At 39.4% G+C, this 22840-nt stretch overlaps 2 protein-coding genes and 1 pseudogene across 2 annotated transcripts in view; all 3 read left to right on the forward strand.

The window, feature by feature from the left end:
- The window catches only part of LOC119729509 (macrophage mannose receptor 1-like), a 39582-nt gene extending 37874 nt beyond the window's left edge, over nt 1-1708 (forward strand). Inside the window, exons 39-40 of the mRNA XM_038202099.1 lie at nt 56-146; nt 1407-1708. Of these exons, the coding sequence (XP_038058027.1) occupies nt 56-146; nt 1407-1611 (296 nt within the window). The 3' untranslated portion in view covers nt 1612-1708. The remainder of the gene's footprint in view (nt 1-55; nt 147-1406) is intronic.
- A 2783-nt stretch (nt 1709-4491) lies between these two features.
- Nucleotides 4492-7837, forward strand: LOC119729534 (scavenger receptor cysteine-rich type 1 protein M130-like). The gene is made up of 4 exons (XM_038202136.1): nt 4492-4627; nt 5083-5198; nt 5720-6197; nt 6625-7837. Exons 1-4 carry the CDS (start codon nt 4576-4578, stop codon nt 6945-6947), a joined length of 969 nt encoding a protein of 322 aa, XP_038058064.1. The 5' UTR covers nt 4492-4575; the 3' UTR covers nt 6948-7837.
- Nucleotides 7838-8129: 292 nt separating this feature from the next.
- On the forward strand, nt 8130-20595 carry LOC119729871 (annotated as a pseudogene).
- Nucleotides 20596-22840: the final 2245 nt, after the last annotated feature.

The raw sequence follows: 22840 nt of genomic DNA on the forward strand, positions 1-22840 counted from the left end.
GTAAAATCACGAAGTTCTGAAGACTTTTCGGATGTATACCTTGTTTGATTCACAGGTTACCCTCATACAGGAAAACCTCACACAGGGAAACCTCACACAGGGAAACCTCACACAGGGAAACCTCACACAGGGAAACCTCACACAGGGAAGCCTCACACAGGAAAACCTCACACAGGAAAACCTTACACTACAGACATTGGTAGGTTGTTTTCATTGAAAAATAGGAACATCAATATATATTTTTTGGATGACTTAAGAGTATCATTTCATGTTCCAATTCACGTTGTGTTCCAAATTCCCCACTCCGCTCAAGTTAGGAGCAGATCACTGAATCCCTGCTGTTGAGCACATGGGGTGGGGAGGGGGGAGGGGACAGGAGGAGGGGGAGGGGAACCTGGATGAAACAAGCTTCAACGGCAACTTCCTTGCAACTTCAATTTAGGCCCAGATCCACTTTAACCAACCGCACTTTGCTGCAGTGAGAATGTCATCTCTGTAAAGCAATGTAGCAAATCCTTTCGCAAACAACAACAAAAAGGAAGGAAATGGCACTCAACAAATGCTTTGATAATTTTTCTTCATTTCCAGGAGAGCCAGGCACCCCAGAGCCGAGAACCGGAGGTGAGATTTCAAAACAATATCAACACAAATATTCGGTAGAAGAAATATTTTAACGATTGTATTGAGCTTTTTTGTGTTATATAAAGTTAGGGATAAAATGAGGTCTTTTCAGTTTTTACAGCAGAGATTTGTTAAGAGGTGGGAGGATAAGTCTTCTGAAATTGTGTGATTCAATTTCATCTAAACCCCCCCCCCAAAAAAAAAAAAAGCGAAGTCATATTAGACTATGAAAATAACTCAAACCTTAGCCAAGCGCAACTGAAAATCGGTGAAAATTATAACCGGATCATTTTACAGTGAATGAAAATCTTTAAAATAGCGAAAACGATTGCCATTCAACTGCGGGATAGCAGCTCAACAAAATCATCATGTCTCGTCGTTAGTCCGTTGGTTAGTAACAATCGTTCACACTGCCTATTGCTCATATACTTGGACCGTTTTCAACCAAACTTTGGCAAAAGTATCAGTAGCCCAGCCCCATCATGTCACGCGACAAAACTGGGGTAACAGGTCATCATGAGGTCATTCGGATCATCAACCTGACTTTTTAAAACTCAAAACACTTCCAGAAATTACAAGGCACAATCACGTGACTCATGCATGAACACGAAAACGTCGGCCGGCAGCTTCCGAGATAATTCCGATCGCGTTTGTTTTTGTAGGGGCTACATTTCCGTATTTTCTTTCGTTCAAGAACTAGAAAAAAAATCAGTTACCATGTATAAGAGTATAGTTGGTTGTGATTTTAATTAACTTTTTTTTTGCAATTTGTACAATTTTGTGACAGGTTTGTCGACTGGTGCTGTCGTTGGTATCGTGTTTGGCATCCTTATTGCTATTGCCATCGTCCTTGTCGCTGTGTACTTTGTCTTGGCCCATCGGCGGGGCAAAGGCAACCTGATGGAGGACCGTATGATCACGTCCACGACTGGCTTCGAAAACGCAACTTACTTCTCCAACATGGAGGCCGAGAATAAAAGTGACATTTGAATGGTTTTTGGTGAAATTGTCCCAAACCCAATTTTATTTCCGTCAATAGTTCTTATTTGAGTTCAGAAACGTTGACAGTTTCATTCAGTCTAGTGACTAATGCAATGGATTACTGAGCACTGGGAATGTGACTTACCATGTTACAGTAATTAGAAATTATCAACAGTGGTCATGATTTATCTTTTGTTAGAGGGGAGATGAGTGAAATTTGCAGACAAACATCAGACAAAAATAATGTTGAGTAAAAGGTTTTTTTGTTGTTTGGGGAGAGGAGTGTAACTGTAAGTCCTTATTTAGGGCATACATCTCGGCCCAATTTCTTGGCTATGCTTACCGTTAGTGAAAAATCCCTGTTTACTATAGCAGAAAATTCCGTGATTACGGCAAGCGTATTTCACGGGTTAGCGAGGACTTTTAGCTTCTGCACATGCGTTGCGTACATCCCGTAGCATTCTGTGCTTACAGGGTTAGCACAGAATTTTTCTGCTTGCGCTGTTAGCGCAGAATGCTGATCGCATAAGCTCGGAATTCTGTGGTTAGCAGAGCCATGAAATTGGGCCCTGATCTCAAAGAAAACTGCTATTCATAATTATGTTTTTCTATCTTCAGAAAACTTCGTGTTTTGCTTAGTAAGACAATATTAATTTGCGCTGTTACGAAACCACTGTAGTGAAAATATGCTAATATTGCAGAGTTAGGTAGGACTTTAAATTTCATGTTTTCTGATCATCTTTCAAGTCTTTAATTGAATTGCAATATTGTCAGAACCGTGTCGTTATATTTTATTTTTTGTCTTCCCTGGATCACACAAGTCTGTGTTTTTTTAAAAATAATTTGTGAACATCCATAGCTGAATACTAATGTAAAGCAGTCTTTGAGGCTGACAATTCACAATAACTAGATTCTAGAAAAGCATGAAGTGCAAAAAGAAAGCGTTTTTATTTCTTGCAATTTGTATCATCTTTATAGTTTTACTTAAGTGTTTTTTTATCTGAGAGGTTATGTAGAGTATTGCTTGTGTGCTGTGGCTTAGTATAAATGTTTATTTATAAATGATTCAGTGATTTATATGTTATAAATGACTTGAAGCTTTTCATGGCGGATGATATAAATTACAAAGTTTGCGGGTAACACCATGTGGAAAGATACCTCTTCTTGGAAGAAGTGTGGTTCTAAAAACCACGTCGAGTTCTACACTCATCCAACCGGTTCTTTTGAGAACCGCACATCTTCCAAGAAGAGATATCTTACCACATGGTGTTACCCGCAAACTTAAAAAAATATTGAATTATATGTTGTTGTTTTTTTAATTCTGTGGAGCATAAGAACTTTTTTGATTGATGACTTTTTGAAATAACAATGCATAAGTCTATTGCAAATGATTTGAAAACGAGCACAATTCACACAAAAAATCAGAAGTTTAAATTAATGTTGACTCGTTTGCTTGCAGAAGTAACGTGCCTGCAAAATGGTTAGTTTTTCTAACCCGACCAAAAAAAACAACAACGAAACCAAAAATAACCCACAACATGTCACAAAAGAGGTAGTCAGTAAGAATCACTTAGTATCACTATTATGCTAAAGATGTTACTTTTTATAGCTAAATTAATCTTTTTATCCATGTGGAGTTCAATACTATGTGAAGAATTCTTGATGCAATCATTTAAATACGCGGTGGCGTTTTTCCGTCATTGAACATGTGAACCCACAATATTGTCACATTCATTATGGACTGTAAACTCATGCGTCTTTTTTTAAATACAAATGCAACAAATTTTACTTAATATTTGAAGTACACCTGTTTTCGATGTCTTTACATTTAATGATTGTCATTTGATGAGAAGAGAGTTGATTTAGGGTAAAGAGTGATGGGAACAAGTTCACATTCACAAACTTGTATGGACAAGAATCAATAAATTAGAGTCAATCTTAAATTGTTATATTTTGTCTGTAAGTTCATTGGCCTTGAGCGATCACGTGTCAAGTTTATAAAAACTACATTTGCGGCACCAAAATATCGCTTTAGCACATCTTTGCGCCATAAGCGCCACAGCGGCACATGTCGCACAGTGAAGGGAGTGGTCACGCCCCTTGAGGTTGCATAGGAGTATTTCATGACAAAGGTTGCATTGCGACGATTTTAATTCATTCCTTGCACTTGTACCTGCAGTGTAATTTGCACATTTCATGTTTCCCATTTATTTTGGCATGACATAGGGTGTAACAAGTTATTGGCTGTTGGGACGGTGGGAACTGTCTCCTTGATTGTTGTGTGTACAAACACCATGTCCCATATCACAGCAGTCCGAGTGTGCTATGACTTTGTCAGTTAATTGAAGCTTTTGAAAGTTGTGGGCAAGTTCTCTGATTATTCTCTCAAGCGGTTTTGACTTCAGCATTGTGCAATGTTGCAGTGTAGAAAATCTGCCATGTATCTTGTTTGCTTAGAGTGAATGCAGTATATCCAAGTGGTGCACGGGTTCGGTCAATGCGTAGGCCTACAGCGGCTTGGCTTGCAACCTGTTTGTCCCTCGAGATGGGGAGATGTTGAAGGGGTGAAACATCACGTGTTGTTTTAAAATTAGACTTTTTTCCGACGCTCTGTTGGTCCTTGCCAGATTATATCTTCTCCGACAGTTATAATACCTGTGATAAATGATTTTGTTCACCTGGGGATATTCATTAAATACATCAACACTCTTGATATACTAGCAAATGTCGTGTGACTCGTATGTTTCATCACTCCAAACGACTTGGTAATCAACCTATGCGTGTTTTCCTTCCTCGTAAGTACGAGGTCGCCAATCCTCCATGCCCTATTAGTCACATGGAATCATTTTGGAATGCCAAGAAACTTCCATTTGGTCTTTGCAGTCTATCAGAAACTTTGCGGAATCATTCTTCATTTCTTCACAAGAACTTCATCGAACAACGCAGGCTTACTGTAACGAGGGGTAAATAATTATGGCACTGAATAGCAACTTTGTGGTGGTGTTGGTGTTTTCGGTGTTGTACCGTAAGTATTGTTCGTTATCTTCTTGTGAATATTTTAGGAAGTCATTGATTATGTGACTGCGGTGAGACATCGTTAAAATGAACGTGTATATTTTATTCCTGATGATTTGGGGTTTTTTTTTCGGAAAGAAAAAACACCTTTTTTTCTCCTTCCTCGAATCAAAAAGCACTTGCCACTGAAACGAAATTGAATAAAAACGCTAACAAACTATAAGCCATTAAATGAACTCTTGCTCTGCATTACTCTTGATATGACGACATTGGCTTGATCTTCATTCAGTTTCGACGAAAATGATGGATTTGAAAGGCCATGGAACTTATTCATCACGCGAATGCTCAGGTATCAAAATGGAAGGACTCTTTATAACGATTGAATGCTGATGTGGCAGGCATTCGTTCTTTATTAAAAAGGTATTATTTTTTTGGTGGATAAAGTTACATTCCTTCTTTCTTTAGAGCTGTGCTTCGCCCATCCCATCAGCGAAGAAGATCCTCCAATCAGCGAGACAGCCAAACTGCTTACGATTGGTGCCAGGGTGGTACGTGGACCAGATTGGAAATGGGGAGATCAGGTACAAATCCAAAGGTTCATCATTTTCCAGTTGTAAAGCTATCTTCGTTATCCAGTCTATAGTGGTAAAGAGAGTCCCACAAATTGAAATAAAGTTTGAAAAGCTACGCGTATGTATGTAAATTTCGAATATTAGGTTTTTTTTCGCTGGGACGGTACTCCACAGAGTGAACGCCGGACCAATGTTGAAAACAATGGCTGTGTCGAGGTGAAGCGGGTTAAACAGGCAACACGAACAGTTGCCGAATGGGGAAAGGAATAAAAAAATACGTTGCCTTCTCGGAACCTGTGTGTATATGAGGAAATCTGCGCCCGTTGCCAACAGCACAACCGGGCTCCGTTGTACGTTGCAACGGATTACTCTAATGGTAGAATGAATGGTTAGAAACTGCTTTGAACATTTTAAATAGTACTCGTGTATTAATGGTCGGTTAACTTCGTGTTTTTTTGGAACTACGCATGCATTATGTTGTGCGTATGAAGGTATCCTGCTGACTCAAATCACAAATCTCTTTGTGTTAGGACGGTAATCCGCCTGGGGAGGGTAGTGTCGACGGCCCATACAGTACTCCCGGTTGGTACTGGGTACAATGGGACGCGGGGAAAAGACACACTTACCGAATAGGAGCAGAGGGAAAGTACGACCTGAAGCTTGTTGACGCTGCGTCTCTAGACGGATCAGTTCGGTTGGCAAATGGCGATGACGAACTCAGCGGTCAGGTGGAAATCAATCACGACGGGACCTGGGGAACAGTCTGTGACGTCAACTGGGACATCCAGGATGCCATGGTCGTCTGTCGTCAGCTCGGCAACTTCTTAGAAGCAGTGGAGATCAAGACGGGATCGTTCTACGGAGAGAGCGAGCGACCGATCGTGATGAACCGTGTGGCGTGTCGAGGGACGGAGAGTCGGTTGGCTGACTGCCCGTTTGTCTGTACCAGCTCTCGTCCCTGTAATACCTCACAAGTGGCCGGGGTGGTTTGCCGACTACCAAAACTCAGTAAGAAAGACTGTCATCTCTCGTTACTTTTAATTTAATAGTATTGCACAATAAAGCTTATCCAGGTAACAAGTTGTCTTAATATAACACCTGAATAATTTCACTTGTCATTACAATAATTATTTTCGGCAGTAGTTCGTCATGTTTACGAAATATAATATAGACCTACTTTTTATATCAACACAGATATCAAACCGTCAACTGAATATCAAGAGTTTTGTATTAATCATCTCCCAAATGTACATTCATTACTAATATTCCTCAGTTTCTCAATTTGAACATAATTTCTTTAACATGAGTTGCCATAATAATGATGCTTTCTGACTCAACGCGTAAATTTAAAATTCATTCGATTAATCTGTACTGCTTTTTTGCTAAATAATGTAGTCGTTTACACTTTTAAAGAAAATCTTAATTTGTTTACCAGATACGGTTCGGTTGGTTGGAGACGGTTCGGATCCCGCCAGCGGACGCGTAGAGATCTACCGTAATGCAACCTGGGGGACAATTTGCGACATTGATTGGGACATGGATGACGTCCAGGTTGTCTGTCGTCAGCTGGGATTCTCCGGGGCTGTGGAAGCCAAGTCTGGGGCCCATTTCGGCCAGGGGGAGGGGCCAATCCACATGGAGGGAGTGGCCTGTGATGGGTCTGAGAGTCAACTGGCTGACTGCCCGTCTCATTGCTGGCAGAAATCGGCATGTAGCCACGCCCAAGATGCTGGCGCCATCTGTCGTCAGGATGAATAAGCCGTGAAAGTTTACTCAAGAAAGTTGCGGTTATTATGGTTTTGTTTTTAGTTTGACGCTATATCATAGCTTGTAGCAGTATGTATTCTTAGAGGTAGTGCATGTATAAACCGAACTACAAACACTCCATGACAGAACAAGGTGTTGAAAAGATACATGCATTTAGCTTGTTGAATATATTCGAGGACAGTTATGGCAAGTTAAGTTTGTGTTGGTTCTGAGAAGAACCGGTTTAGACTCAACGTTGCGGAAATTATACTCTTTCCCTTTGTTATGCCAAGTTGCGCTATATACATTCTTTCTTTAAACGCGTTCTTGCTATCAGCTAGAAAACATAGTTTTAACTATTTTTAACATAGTTTTAACTAAGTTTAGTATTTAAAAATATTAAACATATTGCAATACTAAACATGTTTAGAGTATTAATGAATAGTGTTTAGCAATTGAACATCGATGTTTAGGAATTGGACATGTACTGTTTAGCTGCTAAACATTTGTTTACAAAGTCACAGCAATATTCTGTTTTATTGCTATAAACACAATGTTTAGAGCGTACTCCACTAAGTAGTTATTAAAAGTTAAAAGATGTCTTACATTCTCCCTTTTTTGTTAGAAAAAAATTCGTTCCCCAAATGTTGTACCCGGAAACCTGTCCCCTCCCTATTCGGGTGCCGGTAGCTGATACAATTGGCTGTCTTAAGAAAATAAATGACTGACCGCATTAGGAACTTGAGAACATGTGTGTTTAGGGTGAAACAGAACATATATCTTTCCCGTGATTGCTATGCAAGTTCCCTTGTGCAGGTATTTAAAAAGCATACATGTAGAATAAACATTGTCAATTTGCGTGTCGAAAATAAATTTTCTAGTACATACGCTGAGCATTCCAATTCTTGTATATGAGTTATGTGCGTTCATGTACCCTTGAACTTGGCTATATTTCATGAATGCTATTTTTGCAACATTCAAAGATTGCTTGGAATCTCTAAATTGGCATTATTGTTTATTATAACAAGGTACGAGTCCTGACAGCGCTGCTTACGATTGCACTATTAAAATTGTTGTCATGGAATGCTTAGATCCTTCGATCGGTCTCTTGGTCTGCCAGAATCTTTCCAAACGGCTCACTTTCAAGACTATCATCCGACGGACGAACAGTGAGAGGGAGAACCCAGCTACAAAATGGGTTTTATCAGTCGCAACATTGCCGTGTGGATATTGTCTGCAGGGCTGTACCGTAAGTAGGACAAACCTTTTCGAAACGATTTAAGTCCATTAACTGCGAATACATTTATTTTACAGAATCTGGTAATATCAGAAGAATTGTTGGACTATCTTAGATTGTCTCTCAAAAGTTAAGATCAAAGCCGAAGTATATAGGCCTAGCCATGTTGTAAAGAGTATTTTAATATCTTAGTAGACAGAAGAGTTTTTATCATTACCAAAAAATACCAGAATGTATAGGTGTATTTTGCAAATTGTACTATTTAATTAAATAGAGCTTTACATTCGAATGTAAATTTAATAAAGAAAGAAAGAATGAATATTTTAGTAGACCCAGAAGAGTATTTTTTTTATCATTACCAAAATGAAACACTCCGAAAAAACATAAGAAGCTGCAGGCTACTTCATGTATCTGTTTCTAATTTCTGACGGTTTTTCAGTAACAATTACAGCCTGACTTGTTAATAACATACACCCATATGAATCGTTTCTTCTTTTTTTATACTGATATCACTTTACAACTCTATGCAGAGAATGCATTGTTTTAACCGTTAAAATACAAGCCGAATACGTGCACTGAGGCAGAAAGTGCAAGATTTACCATTATTTAGTAGGTCCTAATTAGGAAAATCAAAAATTGGCTGGTTTTACATGGGCAAAAACACGCAAAATCTCTCAGAATCAAAAGTACCCACAACAGCTAAGCCCATTATTATTTCTAATCCGTGGTGGTGTGAAATTTTGACTCCTATGAATTACGGACGTGTTGACTGCATCGTGCATTGCTCAGCGAACAGAACACGGAGAACTCACCAATGTATGTGCAGCAAAGATGTCGTATAAGGCTAAAAGGGACCGGATTTCATAGGATTCCGAATTTCATGTGACACCGGCATATGCTAAAACGGCTGGTGAAAAGCCTAATGCACTGATCACAGTCCATTTTTTTATTTGCAGAACTGTGCGTTGGTCATCCAATCAGTGGTGAACCGGATGATTTATCCGAAGTGCTGAAGATGGGAACGCGGGTGATACGCGGACCAGACTGGCGATGGGAAGATCAGGTATGTTCACTTTTATCCGGCACTCATGCATTTTATTGCCATCAAAACATTAATTTAAACCTTGGTTGGAAACTTTTCCTGACAAACATTTATATTTATCTCAGAGGTTGTTCTATTTTAGGTAGCTTGTAATGATTATTCAGTGTTTGAAATAGTTGCCTGCATTATAAAAACAATTATATTCTTTGTTTCTTCTTTAAACTTTTTTGTTTTGTTTTGTTTTGTTTTATTTATTCTGTTTACATTTTTTTTTGACATCTGCCTAGACCCATCATTTGCCATGCCAGCCATCGGTTGGCAAAAACTATTACGTATCACTGGGTCTATGGAAAAGGTGCATTTCATTTTAGGGCATTTGTACATGACCTAGCTACTTCAGTTGCATTATTATTCGAATAAATATATGCTATTGCTATAACTTAGGGCAATACCACCGTGACAGATTAAATACAAAACAAACTGGCCACGTTGAAGTTGCCACTCTCAGAATACCCAATTTACGCTGCAACGACTTTGGGCTTATTAACTCAAATCACAACTCTCTTTGTGAAAGGACGGTAATCCGCCTGGTGAAGGTAGCATGGACAGTGAACTCAGTGGCGGCTGGACTTATGTACAATGGGACACCAGGCACATAAACCATTACAAAATGGGAGCAGACGGGCAGTACGGCCTGAAACTTGTTGAGGATGCGCGTGTTCGTTTGGTGGACGGGGATGACGAACTCAGCGGTCAGGTGGAAATCAACCACGACGGGACCTGGGGGACAGTCTGTGACGTCAACTGGGACATCCAGGATGCCAGGGTCGTCTGTCGTCAGCTCGGCAACTTCTTAGAAGCAGTGGAGATCAAGACGGGATTGTTCTACGGAGAGAGGTAGCAACTCAGATGCAAACAAAACCAAAATGTAAGAACTTAACCTTACCAACTCCATCAAAATCCATCCCCCATTTTTTTTTCGCAGAAAAAGCCACGGTGTACCAAGTCCATCAATATCCACCAGCACCATTTTGTGAAGCAGAGTGAGCGATGGATTTTGACGGATATGGTCTTCTGCTAGGGTTCAAGAGAATCTAAGGAAGAATTAAACTGCATTTTAAAATCATGCCAAATGACTTTTTAAGCACTTTTTTCAAACATGTTTTTCAAAGTTAGATTTTTGATCACAAAGGTGAAATCCTTTACACACACCTCATTTTTCTTTCCACAATGCAGATGAATAATAAAGTATTTTATACGCCTGATCCTTGTGTTATGCCTATGTACATTATTTTGACGTCTGCTTTTTGAATAGCCTGAACAGGTACAGACTGCGTATGTAAATCTGATTTGCCTGTTTTGGGACTGTAATTTTAGACTGCCAATTTCCCTCCCTCTGCTGGTTTTCATGGCGTGACAAATTTTGGCTGACCCTATTAGTCTATTTTCCCCCTCGAATTCTCATTTTCATGTACGTGCCTCTCAAGTTTTTCCCGCCTGCACAAATTTATCGTTTAAAATGGCACATCTACTTCCCCTGCACTTGTCTGTTGGATGTATCATCTAAAGTTGCAACTGATCGACCTTAAGGGAAAATACAACATTTGCAAACATCAAAAAATAAAACTACCAAATCATTTTGAAATACCTTGCTGGACTGTTAGTGAATGACAGTGTAAAGCATCCTGTTAAATCATGGCACCTGGTATGCTGTCATTTTCAAGAAAAGTGTTATTTTTGTACCAATTTCCAAGTTGGAAACAACTGGCTTTTTTTCAAATACTGGCCCCAATTGACCATCGCACTTGTTTGCAATCGATTACACACACTATGAACGGGTACAAGCCAGCTAGACTGGTTCCCTGACCGTACAATTCCCAAATGTATGTAAACTGCTCTGTTTCTTCTTCAATGGAGTCAGGGAACCAGACTACAGGAAAATGATTGTTTTTCTTGGTTTTTATAGCATTTTTGAACCCAAAAACTCAAAAAAGTCAGTGTAACTATATTTGCTATATATTTCCAACCCCCCAATTCCATCCCTTTCTGAAAATTACAGCGAAAGCAAATGATGTATATTCCCTTTAAGTTAACCCAAGAGACGTCAGATAAACAAGAAACTTTGAACTATCAATCAGTGAAAGTAGAACCATTTCCCGGATAGAATCTGCAACACTTGCAACTTCTCAATCAATGTACAAAAATGTCCTACGGTTACTCCACATGCAGCAAATGCTGTCATGTAATTTTGATTCTTGCAGACGAGGAATTGAACTGTGTATAACTTTATTACCAAACTGCGCTGCAGAGCTGAAGTATGACCTACATACAGATGACAGCCTTAGAAAAGATAAAGAATGACATCCTCAAACCAATACCCTTTTCTGTAATTTTAAAGGCAGAGTGACTTTGTAATTGGTGCATTTTTTTTCGTTTGAAGCAACAAAAGTACTTAAATCTTTACAAGGGTGCTTAAAGAGAATGTACATCATTGTTTTTTGCTGTAATTTTCAGAAATGAACTATTTGAAGGAGGAGTATAATGGATCAAATATTGTTACACTGATATGTTTGAAGGTTTTTGTTCGAAAATGCTGGAAAAACCAAGAAAAACAAAAATGTTTAAGTAGGCTGGTTCCCTGACTCCACTGAAATGGATCAAATTCCAGATGCCGGAAAATTGTAAGGTAAGGGAACAAGTCTAGCTGGCATGCACCCGTTCATGAATATGTAACCAATAGCAAACAAATTTTGAACTGAATAAAAAATGGTAAATTTGGAGCAGTAGTTGCAAAATAGTTGGTCGGCCGGTCACCGCTGGAAACGTATACAAAAATATGACTTCACACCAGGTGCCATAACTTTACAGGATGCTTTTGACTGTCATTTACCAACATCCTAGTAAGGTATTTCGGAAAAAACTTGGTAGTTTTATTTTTCGATGTTTGCAAATGTTGTATATTCCCTTTAACTAATCTGATAAAGTTTATAGCTCAGTGAATACTGTATATTCCGAGAAAAAAATATTCTAGGAACTCGATTTCAATTCAAAAATTGACAAGTCATATTTTGAATTGCGCTCGAAATCAGAGTCGGGGACACGTTCTCATTCAGCCGTTTGCAGCGACACGATGTCACGCACTGAACCAATGAATAATAGCAACTACGCGCGCCTGTGCGTCGAGTCATCACTTGCGCGCATCCATTCACGGATTCCCCCAATCACTAAACCAACTACTAACGGAAATTTCCAAAAATGTGTCAATTGACACATCTTTAAGATTTACCTTGTTTAATTGTGTTCTTAAAATGAAAGCATGCCAGAAGGAATAATTTTACTGGGGTTTAGTTCAATTACTACCTTTAAACCAAGAAGCTTTTTAACAGTAATTTGGTCTGTCACTTTTTGGATAGCTGCAAATAGTTGACTCTACCTTTAAATCTCTTTCCCAGCATGCTAGAGAACATAACCTTCATCTACCAGATATAGGAAAAGATTTCCCAAATGTGCATGGGCGTCGGGAGGGGGGCCCTCCCCCCCCCCCGGAAAAGCAACAACAAAAAAGTCAAAGTAGTGTAAATTTAATGGGAATGTCCAGTGTTGTAGTCGAGTACTTTTTTTCCGAGTACCGAGTACTGCCGAGTACTTAGGTTGCCGAGTACGAGTACTTGTACATCCGAGTACAAGAACAGGTCTCCGAGTACGAGTACTTTTACTTCCGAGTACGAGTACGAGTACGAGTACGAGTACTTCTATTTCCGAATACGGCCATACCGCAAATGGTTCATTGTGCTTAATTGGCCCAGGCCCAGTCAGACCGATAAACAGACCACTCACGACTAGCTGTTAAATGTGTTTGTCTAGACTTGCACAAAAGAAAATCAGGAAATCTCGACTTTTCAACAAGCCAATCAACCATTTCAAACTAAAAGTATCGATAAAATAAGGCCATAGTAAGTGAAGCTATAACATCCCCCCCCCCGAGTACTGCTTTTCGAGTACGAGTACTTTAATGATCGAGTACAATTTCGACATGTCGAGTACGAGTACTTTGCTGCCCGAATACGAGTACCGTCATTTCGAGTACGAATACTTCAACATTCGAGTACGAGAACGAGTACTCCAAAAAAGTACTCGAGTAGTACTCGAATACGAGTACTACAACACTGGGAATGTCCCTGCCCCCCCCCCCCCGAAAACTGATATTTGGAGAATGTGTCGAGAAATACACATTTTTTTTGGAAAAATATGTTTTGCCCCCCTCTAGAAAAAAATCCTGGCGACGCCCATGCAAATATGTGTTAGTGACCGCACAGTCCATTTGTTTTGGGTCAATAAGACTTGTCTTTACGATACCGCTGCCTGTTTCTGTAGTCAAATGTTGCCGCTGTAAAAAAAAAACTGACTTGAATGACAGTCACATATGGTTGTCATCATGTGAGTTGCTAGTAGAAGTTCAAAAGTCACTTTCATTACACATTTGGAAGCCCATAAAATGTTGCATGCATCATCTCCCCAGAGTTTGTCTATGTTCGTGTGATTAAAGAGTACCTTTTCCCCTATCATGTTCCCTTAGTGCCTATACATGTATTCTTTTTGACCCACACCTGCACGCCTGTTTGTCCACCGAGTCGACAACCTGGGTTGCACTTGAATTGAGTAGGTGAATGATTTATAATGATTTTTTGCCCCTGCTCCACATCGAAGTGTCAAATTATCACAGGCAGTCAATAAATATACCAAAATTGAGTGTGTTTCTTTTTTTTACTACTTTGTCGTCTTTCATGGTGCCTAGTAATTATTTGATTTTTGACTCATTTATGTTTGACCTTAGCGTTCTGATTTCAAGTAGTGTGCACTGGTCATGGTCCTTGGTCAATTAAAGCATGAGCTAATAGCTCCATGGTAAAAGAAAACAAAAACTCGGAAGGTCATTTTGGCTTGGATTTTTTTCCTTGGGGTGTGATCAGGTTTAGCTGATGCTTGTGGGAAGGTATAGCTGGCATGGTGTGTAAATAACACAGCCGTTATGTGATGGGGTTTTCGACACCCAGTAATGCTCTCCTGGACCTATATTACCTTGTCCTGGACAGAAATTGTTCAGCTTCAAAGTACGCCTAGGCCAAAACATATTTTGGTTAAATTTTGAGGTCTGAATTTTTTTTTGGGGGGGGGTAGGCCCTAGTTTTTCCATGTTTGAGTCATGAGAGAAAAAAGAAAAAAGGCATATTTATTTTTTCCCGACACATTTTTGGAAACCTCTGAAGGGGTAGACTGTAATATTGGTGATTATTATTATTTTATCTCTTTCCACGGGTGACATTGAGGCAACAAAGAATGAATGATAATTGCGGGGTTTCTCTGCAAGTTGCAAAGTGCATGTTCTAAGTTGGTACAGCACAGGTACAGTATTCTGGAGATTGTGGGTTCAGATCCTGGTTGAGGCAATTTTCTTTGTGTAATCAAGAATTGATTTCAAACGAAATAGGTCATAGTGCCACCTTGAATATTTATACATTGTTTATACATAGTAGGCGAGCAAAACTAAATGTGGAAAAGTTCTGTAGAAAATAATTTTACGGCATTTTTTACATGCTAGATTAAATTCTTTGGACCATAACAATAAAGATGCTACTTTTTATAGCTGAATTAATCTTTATATCCATGTGGAGTTTAATACTATGTGAAGAATTCTTGATGCAATCAATTAAATACGCGGTGGCCGCGCGTTTTTCTGTCATTGAACAAGTGAACCCACAATATTGTCACATTCCTTATGGACTGTTAATTCATGCGTCTTTTTTAATACAAATGCAACAAATTTTACTTAATATTTGAAATACACCTGTTTTCGATGTCTTTACCTTTAATGATTGTCATTTGATGAGAAGAGAGCTGATTTAGGGTAAAGAGTGATGGTACGAGTTCACATCCACAAACTAGTATGGCCAAGAATCAATAAATTAGAGTCAATCTTAAATTGTTATATTTTGTTGTCTTTGATTCTGTGTACTGTAAGTTCATTGGCCTTGAGCGGTCACGCGTCAAGTTTATAAAAACTACATTTGCGGCACCAAAATATCGCTTTAGCACATCTTTGCGCCATAAGCGCCACAGCGGCACATGTCGCACAGTGAAGGGAGTGGTCACGCCCCGCGAGGTTGCATAGGAGTATTTCATGACAAAGGTTGCATTGCGACAATTGTAATTCATTCCTTGCACTTGTACTTGCAGTGTAATTTGCACATTTCATGTTTCCCATTTATTTTGGCATGATATAGGGTGTAACAAGTTATTGACTGTTGGGATAATGGGAACTGTCTCCTTGATTGTTGTGTGTACAAACACCATGTCCCATATCACAGCAGTCCGAGTGTGCTATGACTTTGTCAGTTGAAGGTTTTGAAATTTGTGGGCAAGTTCCCTGATTATTCTCTCGAACAGTCTTGACTGCAGCATTATGCTATATGTAACAGTGTAGAAAATCTGCTAAGCATCTGGTTAGCTCAGTGAATGCAGTATATCCGAACTGGTGCAGGGGTTGGGTTAATGCGTAGGCCTACAGCGGCTTGGCTTGCAACCTGTTTGTCCGTCGACAAATGTGGAGATGTTAAACGGGCGAAACATCACGTGTTGTTTTAAATTACACTTCGTTCCGACGCTCCGTTGGTCCTTGCCTGATTGCATCTTCTCCTACTGTTATAATACTTGCGATAAATGATTTCGTTCACCTGGGGATATTCACTAAATACACCAACACTCTTGATATACTAGCAAATGTCGTGTGTCTCGTACGTTTCATCACTCCAAACGACTTGGTAAACAACATGCGTTTTTTCCATCCTCGTAAGTACGGGGTCGCCAATCCTCCATGCCCTATAGGTCACATGGGACGGCAAGAAATTTCCATTTGGTCTTTGCTGTCTATCAGAAACTTTGCGGAAACATTCTTCATTTCTTCACAAGCACTTCATAGGACAACGAGGACTTACTGTGCCGAGGGAAGAGATGGCACTGAATAAAAACTCTGTGGTGGTGTTTGTTTTGTTATTTTCGGTTCTGTACCGTAAGTATTCATAGTTACGTTCTTGTGAAGACCAAACGATGCGACAGTGAACAGCGGTGGCACATTTAAATGAATATTATGTCAGGTTTTCCTGATGATTTTTCTTTCAGAAACAAAAAAGGTTATCTTTCTTCTTCCTCTGTATTTCTTTCCGAACGATTTTGAATTTTTGGTTGAACCTTTTATAGGCAAGAACGAATCAAAAGCACATGACCACAGAAATGAAATTGATACAAACGTTAAACAAATGTAAATCATTAAATTGAATTCTTGCTCTAACGTCCTCTGCTATCGAATGTTGATGTGAAGGAACATTCGTTTAAAAAAGTATTGGATGAGCCGGGTTTTGAATTGAACGAGATTATTTGGGGGGGGGGGGGATGTACTGTGAAAAACCCTTTTGAACACCAAAATGATCGGCGTTTTTGGGGACAATCTCACAGCCTGGGGCGGATTCCTCAGAACTCGGGCTTGAAGCAAGAAAATGCAATGAAATTTGGCACCCATGTAGATCAATCTAATATCAACATATTTACCAAATTTGATGTTCATAAGACAAAGTGTTTTTACCTTATTAAATTTGCAAGCTAGCACACTGTTATTACAACAAGTTGTATCCATGTATTGTATATGGGGAAATGAGATTTCCGTAGTGCCCTGGTGCGCAGCCTCAAAATAATGTCGCGCCGTGCGGTGACCCTAGGGTCAATTTTCATATAGTAATTTGGCATCAAAACGTGCACCAGACTTGAAGCTAGAAAGTCATGAAAGCCAAGGGAGAGAAGTGCGCGTTGGCGAAAATATTGCTGAAAAGGTGCTGGGGTGGAATCCACCCCGGCCATTTAGGGTTAAACTCTATTTTTTCCACCCTTGGTTTATTTCAGAATGTGGTTCCGCCCATCCCATCAGCGAAGAAGGTCAACCAATGAGCGCATCCGAGATAGCCAGTATTTTGAAAATTGGTACACGGGTGGTACGTGGACCAGATTGGGCCTATGCAGATCAGGTACAAATCCAAAAGGTTCATCGTTTTTCCCTAAACGCTGTAAAAGTTTCTTTTTCAAGTTTGTTAAAGTCAAATGTGTTTTTTCCCCGTTATGCAGCCAACGAACTTGTCACGTGAAATAAACAAACATTAGGGAAAGCTATGACCATGGAGTATTTTCACGGGTTTCAGGCTGTCTTCCAAAATCTGGATTATGTCCAGTCATTATCCTTTTTCCGCCGAGTGAAGGCCGCTTAACCACGAGCGGATCCAGAGGGGTGGGTTTTGGGGATAAAAAAAACCCAGCTCTATTAAAAAAAATCATGGAAATTCATTCAAAGTAATGCACCCCCTCCTACTCTGATATCCACAAACATACTAGTAAAAATAGATACGCCTGTGCACTGGGTTACGGGGGTATTTGTACACTATTCTGTAAAATAGTAATCGTCGGATTTGAACAGCGCCTCCGTTGAAACCATTTTACGAGGCCCTCCCCATTTAGTCAGGTGGCATATGGTCGGAATCGTGACCGACTGGTCCAAAGCACCAAACTTGGCAGATAGATTCTTATAGCCCTAGAGAAGATATTTAGAAGGGGTGACACCTGAAATTCTTTTTGGAAGGGTGCCTAATTTGCATAAATCGGTAATCCCTGCCGTGTGATATATTTATTCCCATATTTGGGTATATTTTATTTTTTTTATTTTTTTGAAAAGTGTATTTTGGTGATTCTACATGCATATTCTTACTTCAATAACATTTTGTAAAGCATATAAGTGACTGAATAATTAGGAGGACATAGTAAAGAACCAAAATTGCTACTATTTTACCCTAAAGTTGCGCGCATTTAACTTTTCCTCAGATATCATCAATTAGTCTTGCCAAACGTGGATATTGATGAGCTTCAAATTCAAACTGGCACAGTTACCCTAACAAAATAAGTGGGAAATCATGTGAAAATTGATAACATCTTGATGTTTAGCCCAAAAGACCAAAAAAGGGGAGAAATTGTGGTGTCCGTAAATTGGGCTACTACAGAAAGGGTAACGTGGGGACTTGAACAAGTTCAACGAAATCCCACCAAATATGAGATTATTGTTGTTTACAATAATTTTTTCTACGCCAAAACGTTTTCTCAACAATAATTTTGGGAATTTCCTTGAACTTGTTCCAGTCTTCCATGTTAGGCAACCCTTCACCTACTTGTTAGCCCAATTTATGGACACCTCGTTTTTTCCCAATTTTTATTTTCTTGGCTAAATATCACAATGTTATCATTGTTCACATGATTTTGCATAAGGTTTTAATAGGGTAACTGGACCAGTAAGCTTCTTGGTGAATTTGAAGTTCATCAATGCTGATATTTTGCAAGACTAATTGATGATATCTGGAGACAAGGTAAATGCGCGCAACTTTAGGGCATAATAGTAGCCATTTTGGATCGTTACTATGTCCTCATAATTATTCAGTCACTTGTATACTTTGGAAAATGTTATTTAAGCAAAGATAGGTAAGTAGAATCCCCAAAATACACTTTTCGATTTTTTTTTTTTTAAATATACCCCCATGATATGGGAATAAATATATTACACACAGGTATTAACAAATTATGCAAATTAGGCACCCTTCCAAAAAGAATTTCAGGTGTCACCCCTTCTAAATATCTTCTCTAGGTCTATAAGAATCTATCTGCCAAGTTTGGTGCTTTGGACCAGTCGGTCACGATCTTGACGAAAATTAAATCTAAGCCACCTGACTAATTCAACATCATCTGCCGTGGCTGAAAGTTCAACAGGTTAGTTGTTATGCACCCTACTTCAGATTTTGAACAGTTTTGTTTCTTCAAACTATAAGAAAATGCACAAAAGGCAAATGATCCTATTACCTTTAAAGTGGTGTTTGACGGTTAGTCGCTCAGTTGATTGGAGTTTTACAATGCCTTTAATTAATTTGTTTGGGGAGGGGGTTGAATGTTTGACTTGCTGGTTTGGTAGAACTATATACGTGTACAATTTTATGCTATTAAAGGGGCACCATACCTTCTCAAATCACAACTCTCTTTGTGATATAGGATGGTAACCCACCTGGTGAGGGTAGTATCGATGGCCCACACGATACTGTTTCTGGCTGGTTTTATGTAAGATGGGACACGGGGAACAGAAACAGTTATCGAATGGGAGCAGGCGGCAAGTACGACCTGAAGCTTGTTGACGCTGCGTCTCTGGATGGATCTATTCGGTTGGCGAATGGCGATGACGAACTTAGCGGTCAGGTGGAAATCATTCACGACGGGACCTGGGGAACAGTCTGTGACGTCAACTGGGACATCCAGGATGTCAGGGTCGTCTGTCGTCAGCTCGGCAACTTCTTAGAAGCAGTGGAGATCAAGACGGGATCGTTCTACGGAGAGAGCGAGCGACCGATCGTGATGAACCGTGTGGCGTGTCGAGGGACGGAGAGTCGGTTGGCTGACTGCCCGTTTGTCTGTACCAGCTCTCGTCCCTGAAATACCACACAAGTGGCCGGGGTGGTTTGCCGACCAAAACACAGTAAGAAAGAGTCTCACCACTCCTTACAACTTGCTTGCTTTTCAAACACAATAAAGCTTGTCCAGGGAACAAGTTGTCTTAATTATAACACCAGAATTGCACTTGCCATTACAATAACTATTTTCGGCAGTAGTTCGTCATGTTGACGAGCTATAATATAGACCTATACTCTTTATATTAACACAGATATAAAACCGTCTTTAAATTAAGTATCGCAGAATATTCAACGGTTTTGCATAATTCTCTTCCCAAATCTAAACTCATCACTAATATTCCTCAATTTCTCAGTTTGAACATAATTTTTGACATGACTTGCCATCATAAAAATGCTTTCTGACTCAACCCTTACGTTTAACGTCATTCGAATAAACTGTACTGCTGCTGTGCTAAATACTGTAGTCGTTTACACTTTTTAAGGTTTAAAGTTTTTAATAAATCATTATTTTGTTTACCAGATACAGTTCGGTTGGTTGGCGTTGGTTCGAATCCCGCCAGCGGACGCGTAGAGATCTACCGTGATGCGACCTGGGGGACAGTCTGCGACAATGATTGGGACACGGATGACGTCCAGGTCGTCTGTCGTCAGCTGGGATTCTCCGGGGCTGTGGAAGCCAAGTCTGGGGCTCATTTCGGCCAGGGGGAGGGGCCAATCCACATGGAGGGTGTGGCCTGTGATGGGTCTGAGAGTCAACTGGCTGACTGCCCGTCTCATTGCTGGGAGAAACCGGCATGTAGCCACGCCCAAGATGCTGGCGCCATCTGTCGTCGGGATGAATAAGCCGTGAAAGGTACTCAAGAAAGTTGCAGTTATGATGGTTTAGTTTGACGCTATATCATAATCTGCAGTAGCATATATTCTTAGAGGTAGTGCATGTATAAACCGAACCTCGAATACTTCATGACAGAATAAGGTGTTGAAAAGATGCATGTATTTAGCTTGTGGAATACACATGTATATTCGAGGAAAGTTAAGTTGCTACGACGGATTGTGTTTACTTTAGCAATGGAACATTGATGTTTAGTAATTGGACACGTTATGTTTAGCTTTCAAACATATGTTTACAACGTGATAGCACAATTCTGTTTTATTGCTAAACACATTTTTTTTAGTGCACTCTGCCTTCCCAAACAAATTCAAGTACCGGTAACTATTAAAAGTTGAAAGGTGCCTCACTTTTTTCCCAGTTGTTGCCTCAAAGTAAAAACTTAAATATCCTTTTTTATTAGAAAAAGATATTTCCGTTCCCCGAAGGTTGCACCCGGAAACCCGTTCCCTCCCTATCTGTGCAGGTAGCTGGTAAAACTAACTGTCTCAGGAAAATATATGACTGACCCTAGTTTATCCATTGAAACATTAAGAACTTGTGAACATGTGTGTTCAGGGTCACAAAACATATATAGGCCTAATTCCCATGATTTATATACCATGTATTCCCTTGAGAAGGTGTTTAAAATGCCGAAAGAAAATATATAACTCTTCGTTTGCATTGAGCATTGCAATTCTTGTGTATGGGTTATGTGCGCTTATGTATCCTGAGCGCACATGTTCTTACTGGAGCTTTGCAAGATTTCATGAATTTTATTTTTGTTTAACGCTCAAAGATGTAGTTTAGCAATGCTATTTTTTTGCAGTTGGGAAGACTTGAAGTGTCTTCACAGTTCACACACAAGGATAAATCTTAATTTCTGATCTTAATTTCTAATTGAATTTGACTCACCTCAGGAACATGGCGTAACCCAGGTGCCCCCTCAGAATTTTAACCCCATATTATACACCACTGCTCAGAAAACATGTGTTTATATTCCTTTTCCCCCTATTCTAAACCTCACAAGTCATTTAAGGATAAATAATTTGTACATGTTCCTAATTGAATAATTTTATAAAGCAGTGTTTAATACTGACAACAAATCACATTATAAACTTCATATATATTCTAGCATGAGGATGAAGTGAAAATGGCTGTACTTTAGTTCTTGCAATTTCAATCGTTTATATGTTTTACTTATTGCATATTGTGCTATTTTCTCTTTTTTTATCTAAAAGGTATGCTTGCATAGACTTTTGCTGGTGTGCTGTGGTTTAGTTGAAATGTTTCGTTAAAAAATTATGTAATGCATTGCATATTTTTTAAACGTTGTAAGAATAACGATGCGTAAGTCTCTGCAACAATTGGAGTTTAGAGTTACACTTGTCTATATCAAATGATTTGGAAACGACAAAAATATCACAAAGCAAATGTTGAAATTAATTTTTAATTATTTGTTGGCAGGTTTGACCTGCCTGCAAAATGGCAATAACCTGGGGGGGGGGGGAGGTAGCAAGTAGAATATAATCACTCAGCACTAATATAAGACTGATGTTGCTATTTTAACAGCTGGAATAATGTTATCATCCACGTGGGTTTCAATATTATGAAGAGTTCAGAATGCTATAAATCAAATGCGCTCATGGCATATCATGGTTTTCGTTCATTCTTTCACGTCTATGAAAATTCGGCAAAATTATAAATCGTATGACCCATGACTGCAACATTTTGTTATGGACTGTAATACATGCTTCTTTTAAAAAAATATGAATGCAACAATTTGTATTTCGGCTTTGAAGTTCACCTGTCTCAAATGTCTTTAATGGTTGTCATTTGATTAAAAAAACCAGACAGTTGATTTAGGCTAAAGAGTGCTGGTACGAGTTCACATTCACAAATTATTCCAATTTCAGTCAAATTAGAGTCATTCATCAATCAGTTTTGGATACTGTAATGTTATTGGTCCTGAGTGGTCACGTGTCAAGTTTATATGAATGCTATCATCGGGAAAGTTCGCGCAAGAACTATTGTTAACCATAGTTTGACTAAGTTAGCCCGAACTCTGTCTAGTCGACGATGGTTGACTACGCTAGTCGACTATTTTGGAACCAGCCTACTTGGCCTGGATGCATCGCTGGTAACCAATAGCCGCGCACATTCGTAACGTACAGCAGGGAGCCAGGACCCAGAAGTTCTGCGATGACATTTTGATCAGCG

Source organism: Patiria miniata, unplaced genomic scaffold (genome assembly GCF_015706575.1).
Source record: "Patiria miniata isolate m_02_andy unplaced genomic scaffold, ASM1570657v1 HiC_scaffold_21, whole genome shotgun sequence".
NCBI lineage: Eukaryota > Metazoa > Echinodermata > Asteroidea > Valvatida > Asterinidae > Patiria > Patiria miniata.